Source organism: Primulina huaijiensis, chromosome 3 (assembly GCF_012295235.1).
Source record: "Primulina huaijiensis isolate GDHJ02 chromosome 3, ASM1229523v2, whole genome shotgun sequence".
NCBI classification, from domain to species: domain Eukaryota; kingdom Viridiplantae; phylum Streptophyta; class Magnoliopsida; order Lamiales; family Gesneriaceae; genus Primulina; species Primulina huaijiensis.
This window is the reverse complement of record NC_133308.1, coordinates 18,857,114-18,864,051: the sequence shown is the minus strand read 5'-3', so window position 1 is coordinate 18,864,051 and position 6,938 is coordinate 18,857,114. Positions and strand designations below refer to the sequence as shown.

The 6,938-nt window shown below is 28.4% G+C and overlaps 1 protein-coding gene across 1 annotated transcript; it reads left to right on the top strand.

Annotated features, from left to right (window-relative positions):
- The first annotated feature begins 5,772 nt into the window (after positions 1–5,772).
- LOC140972201 (F-box protein At5g07610-like) lies at positions 5,773–6,938 on the top strand. The gene has a single exon (XM_073434657.1). The coding sequence runs from the start codon at positions 5,821–5,823 to the stop codon at positions 6,913–6,915; it is 1,095 nt and encodes a 364-aa protein (XP_073290758.1). The 5' UTR covers positions 5,773–5,820; the 3' UTR covers positions 6,916–6,938.

Sequence of the window (6,938 nt, the reverse complement as noted above, 5' to 3'; positions counted from 1 at the left end):
TAAAACTAAGTACTTTAAAATTTTCATGAATTTTCATGTTTAGTTGAAATTTTTTTTTAATTATTAAATGAGATGAATATGTCATCCAAATTTATCTTCCATAAAATACCAACATTTGGTGAATTTACGTTGCTTATTCGAATATCCAGTATTTTAATACATATTGTGAGTATCTAATTTACGAAATCAAGTATTTGCAAACTCAAATTAAAATACTTCTCATTTAGGGAGTAAATAAAGTATTGGTAGACTCAAATTAGATATTTTTTGTACTAATTTAGGTATCACATTTTAACTTCACAAATGATACATCAAAAGTCACTCATTATTAATTGAAAATATATTTTTTATATCCCAAAATAATCAAAATTGAATCTTAAAAGGGTAAAATCAAGTATATGTGAAATCAAATTAGTACTATTTGTACCAATTTAGGTAGCACGTTTTTTATTCAAAAATCTCATCATCAAAAAATATTCAATATTATCTTCAAATTATATATTTTGACATACTCAATCGAATTTGAGTATTTAAAAGGTAAAATCAAGTGTTTGTGAACTCGAATTATGTATTATTTGTATTAATTTAGGTATCACTTTTTTGCTTCACGAATATCATCATCGGTGTCACTTAATATTAACTTCAAATTATATTTTAGCATCCTCAAATAATTGGATATGAGTATTTACGGGGTAAAATCATGTATTTATATACTCTAATTAGATATTCTCTGTACCAATTTAAATATCACATTTTTACTTCACAAATGACACAATCAAAAGTCACTTAATATTACTTGAAATTTAAGTATTTTCTTACACATTTGAAGTATTCAAATAGCCAAATCAAATATTTAGAACCCGAAAATAGGTATTTTATCGATCAAAATAAGTAATTTTTCTAATTCAACAATGAGTGAGAAAATATGTTTTTTCAAAAATTAGATGACATGAATAAGTTATCTTAATACATTTTCAATGAAAATACCAACAATTATTGAATTTATTGTGATAGCTCGAAGATCCAGTATTTTCTTACACATTTGGAGTATTAAAAGTGTAAAATCAAGCATTTGGAACTCCAAAATAGGTATTTTGTTGGTCAAAATAAATACTTAATCTTATTTCATGATGAATGATGATCTATGTTTTTTTAAAAAATTAAAATGACATGAATAAGTCATCCTAATGTATTTTTCATGAAAAGACCAACAATGACTGAATTTATGGTGAATGCTCGAAAATATAGTATTTTCTTATATGTTTGGAGTATTCAAACAGCGAAATCAAGTATCTGAAACCCCATAATATGTACTTTGTATGTCAAAATAAGTATTTACTTTTATTCCATGATAATTGAGAAACAATATTTTGTTAAAATTATATTTTAAATGGAGAAAAATAATATAATTTTTGTGGATAAAATAATATATTTATTTAAATAATAAAGGGTAAAAATGTAAAGTTTGTTTTATGGGTAGTTAAAACTAAATGTATAAATTTGTCAGGTACTGATTTCTAAAAAATTATGGCTAGGTACTGAATTTTAAGTGAAACATTGACAGAGGTATTTTTTTGAAATTTACCCATTTATTAATTATCAATCAAACTATTCATTTTCTACATTAGTAATAATATTAATAATAATAAGTCTTTGTGTAACGGTTCTATATATTTTTATTTATGAAGTGAGTAAATCTTATCCATATTTACAATAAAAATTAATATTTTAATATAAAAATAATAATTTTTAATGATCGACCCAAACAAAATATTTATCTTACAAAATTGACACATGAAATCGTCTCAATAAATTTTGTGTTATAATAATTACTTATGGGATTCACAATTAAGAGTTGGTATTAATTATGATGTGTTCGCACATTCAGTTTAAGAAAAATCACCATCCCTTGTATGGTAAGTCATAGTAAACATCAACTATATTCAGATTGTAAAGATATTTTTTATCGGTTAAGAAGATAAATTTATATTATACGGAAGAATGAATATAAAAAAATGCTACAAAATTTTGCAATTAATTAATTAGAGTAGGTCTCTCGTGAGATAATTTCACATATATATATTTGTGAGACGGGTTGACCTCGACCTATAACTATAGTGAAAAGTAATAATTTTGGCATAAAAACTAAAAAGCAATAATGTTTCATGGCTCGAGTCAAATATTAAATGCGTCTCACAAAATTGACCCGTGAGACCTATGGGTGAAAAAGATACTGAAATATTTGATATATCGAGTTTATCTTAACGAAAAATATCGAATTTACCGAAATTTTCAGGATACGAAAGATTTCGATACAGTACGATAACAATACCAAATTTTTCGATACGGTAACAGTATGAAATTTGAAAATTTTAATATATACTAAAATATAGAATTAATATATATAAATTTAAAATTTTAAAAATATATAAGGGTTTTTTTTTTGTATAAAACGTGTATATCGATATCGTACCAAAATTTCAGTATACCACAAAATTTTTGTATGATCGTTAATCATATAGAAAATTTTGTACACTGAAAGATTTAGTACGGTATCGATATATATATTTTTTACACCGTAATTTTTGATATGGTATACAATACATGATATTCAATACGGTATGTTATCTCTAATAAGACTATTTCATATGAGTTTTTTTTTTAAATTGATATAGTAATATCCCTTCACCCCCACATATTAAATTTATTTTTATGTAAAATAATTTGTTTGCGAAATATTTAGAGATTATGTTCAAATTTAAACAATATTATTTTACAATAATATTTTAATTAGTGATTATGTTGTTTAAAAAAATCTTAGTATAGATAAATGTCACGGTATTTTCTCTCGCAAATAGATATCATCCCACCTATAATGAATAAAATGATATTAGACAAAATATTCAAAATTAATATAGTCTCAATCATATTTAGAGCCACGAGAATGACTTGATTTGAACTAATAACAATTGCGCGCGAGAAATAAAAATAAATATGAAATCCCAAAAGCAGCTAGCAAAGAAAGAAAATATTCTAGAGATTCCATTTTAAGTGACTCTCAACCATGTTTAATTCCTAATAATGTTTATATCATAAATCCTTTTAGTTTATAAGCCCAAAATTCTCGTATTTTTTACTCTTTTTTCCCAAGTGACAAGTAGAAATTCGTATATAATATTAAACTCGATATTTTTATCAAAGTTTAAGTATTTAATCCGATAAGCGTATAATAATTCTTCTGGTGGTTTCAATGGAATTTTATGTTTTCGCAACACTATAAACATCAATTATGTATTTTCTTATGTGTTATTCAAAATTTCCTCTCACGAGTGTCGGATTCTAAACATAAAATCAGTCAATCTATGTCTATTAAATTTAAATCATTAAAAACAGAAAACAAGAAGAAGAATTCAAATATAAATTCAAAAGATCAAAACATGATCTCCCGTAAAATTATGTCGTTCTCTTAGACAACAAAATTAGTTCATGACAAATTTAAACAAATTACAAAACATGTTCTTCAAACAACCCATCAAAACAAGAAATTATGGAAGAGAAAACTATAACAAAGATTGAAGACGCGTTCTCCGTATCCGGATTGACGCGCTCTCCGTCCTCGTACCAAAATCTTCTGCTCTCCAGTGTTCTTTAGGCCTTGTTTTCTCCAGCGGTCGTTCTTTGATGCAAACCCTTGATAACCCTTCAATTATGCCAATTAATCCTTTAAAAACCAAATAAAGTATTACTATTTCACATTAATAATAATAATAATAAAAATAATAATTTATTATTATTATTACTGCCATTATTTTTATTAATACTTGTATGACTCACAATTAAGAGTCGATATTTTAGTGTTTTTATGTATTTTATTTTGAAATAAATTAATATTAAATATTTTGTAATCTTATAAAGGTATTTTAGTTCATAAAAAATTACAAAAGTTTTTATAGGCATCTCATGTATTATTTTTTATATACTAGTTTATTTTTTTTGTGTTTGATAAATTTTGTTTTCTAAAAAATATATATTATTTTATCAAGATACCATAGTTATAGATTACATTGAATTTACTAAGATAGTTTTAATTTTGAATTAAAATAGAGAGAAGTTGAGACAGATAAAAAAAATTTAATAATAAACACATATTATGCAAGTTTAAAACTATAAATAAACATTTCTTTTTATATTGACATACCGAAATTTGTTAATATGATGTATTCAAGTATTATATAATAGTAAAGATTACATGTATATGTATAAGATTATAACAACAAAGAACAAAAAACATCAAGAAGAAGACAAAAACTTGTGTAAAACGATCTCACGGGTCGTATTTTGTGAGACAGATCTGTTAGTTGGGTCATCCATGAGAAAATATTATTTTTTATGCTAAGAGTATTACTTTTTATTGTGAATATTGGTATGATTGACCCGTCTCACAGATTAGGATACGTGAGACGGTCTCACATGAGACCCAATCCAAGAAGAAATAGCTTTCTTATACACGTGTTGTGTGTATGTCCAGTCGATTTATTTTATAAGTACTTTTGTTGAACAAAATTGAAAATAAAACATGCTAAGATTATATTTGTATAAGAAGATAAATTTATATTATTTTATTAGAATATGATAGTTATAGATTAGATTTAAGATATTTTGAATTTTAAGATAAAATAGAAAAAAATTAAAAAAGAGATGAAAAAATTACAGATATGTAAGGGTAAATCTATAAATAACCGTTCATATGCTTCGTTTTTCTTTCTTCACCGTGTATTGAAATAGAATCCAAAGACATTATATTGATATTTTTCAGTCGAATTAATTCATCAGGTTTTGTGGAAAGCTCCGAGGACTGAGAGGGGAAAGCAATTCACGAGAGGTTGAATCGATTGTTTTTCTTCTTCTTCTTCCTTTTCATTTTATGTATTAATTCGTTTCTTTAAACATCGAATGATCAGCACAAGGATTATGAATAATTGTAAATTAGTTTGATTAGAAATTAAAAAATTTGATATGTTGATTGGTTTGAAGTTATTGGTAAAGATTAGGTATCTTGTGAGACGGTCTCACGAATATTTATATATGAACCTTATCGATATTCACAATAAAAAGTAATACTCTTAGCATAAAAAGTAATATTTTTTCATGGATGACTCAAATAAGAGATACGTCTCACAAAATACGACCCGTGAGACCGTCTCATACAAGGTTTTGCCATTGGTAAACTAGTAGAGATGGTGGTCGATATTTACAATAATTATATCAGTCAAGTTGGCAGAGCAACATGAACCAGAAGGTCTATGTCTAAAGCCGATAATCAGTTATAACTTTGACACAAGTCGTCGAAAACCTAAAAACTTTTCCTTGAACAATTGTGTACGTGGGAATGTGGGATGCACGAAAAATTTAATTTTTCGGAACATTGAGTTTCAACAATGAAAATTCTTATCGCAATTCCCCACACAATTTCCATCCAAAAAAATTATTTTTCCCAAAGCGCAACGTGTCAAACGGGCAAATTCATGCGAAGAGCGTCAAACAATGCAACCCCCACATCCAGCGTCGAACAATTGTGTAAATCTTTTTGTGTAAATTTTTTACTCTAAAAGGAATTGTTTCCACGACAAAATTTCTCAATGGACAACTTACTTTGCTTTACTTTCGAAAATTAGGGAAGGAAAACAAAACTGTGTTACTTTAGGAAAAGAAATCTAAATTTTTGTTCTTTTTCATCGATATTTACTTGTATAATGTGACAATTCTTTGGTTCGATTTGAGGATAATTTTCATATATGATTCTTCTGCATAAATACGCAGATGTTCATCAACCCTTACATTTTCCACTGTTGCAAGAGGTGTGCGAGGAAGAGAAATTCCAGATACCTTCCTCGAGATATAGTTTTCCAATTTCTTTTACATCTTCCAGCTCAACTTTTACATAATGTCGTGAGGCATGTTTGCAGAGAATGGAGCCTTGTCATCTGTTCCCCAAATTTCATCCAGCACCATCTTCGAAATTCAACTGGTGGAGTTATAATCCAGCAGAAGCTTTCGCCGCGCAATGGGATTTATGTGGAGATGCGACGAGGTTGTCTCGAGATATGTAAGTTTGACTGCGGGGTCGATGGTCTGGTAAGGTCTAGCTGCAATGGTTTAGTGGTGATCTCTGATGAGAGTGAACTTCCTAATCTTTATGTTACTAATCCCTTGACAAAGCAGTGGACAATTCTTCCTCCTTTCTCCAATCTAACGGGACACTATTGGAATTGTGGTTTAGCATTTGTTGAGTCTTCCATGGAGTATAAAGTGGTAAGTATGTGTGGTGATGGATATATTGTTCCGAAGACACGAATTGCAGTGCTTACCATTGGAGTTGATGAAGTTTGGAGACATATTGACATAGACTTATGTCACTTGTTGCTCCCAACTGAGCTTAGTTTCATTTGGTTTCTGTTGGTTACTGGAGGATATGTACATTGGCCGAGCAGCAAATTTGTTTTGACATTGAATGTCGAGACTGAAATCGTTCGCCGGTTTCCTGCGCCTCAATTACCAAAAATGTTCGGGAGTTTTCTACCAATGGGCAGTAATCTATCATTTATTGATGAATCCGGTAAGTTTTCGAGGGATGTTTGGGAGATGAATTCCGTAACTGGAGAGTGGACCATGTTGTTTAGCTTTGACTCGGAACCTCTAAGTGACAGATTTAAGGGCATGTTTTCTAATTATACGAAATCAATAACTCCCCGTTTTTGGTTAGTAGCGAGGGAACTTTTGGTCTTCAGTCTTGGATTTGGTCAGATACTTTGGATAGTTTATAATGTGAAGACTTCAGAAATTCAGTCATTTGAGTTGGAGGTGGGACGTTACCATTCTGAAGCTCATGTAAACAGCCTCGTTTGGTTGGAATGATGATTTAAAGCTACGAAAGAGAT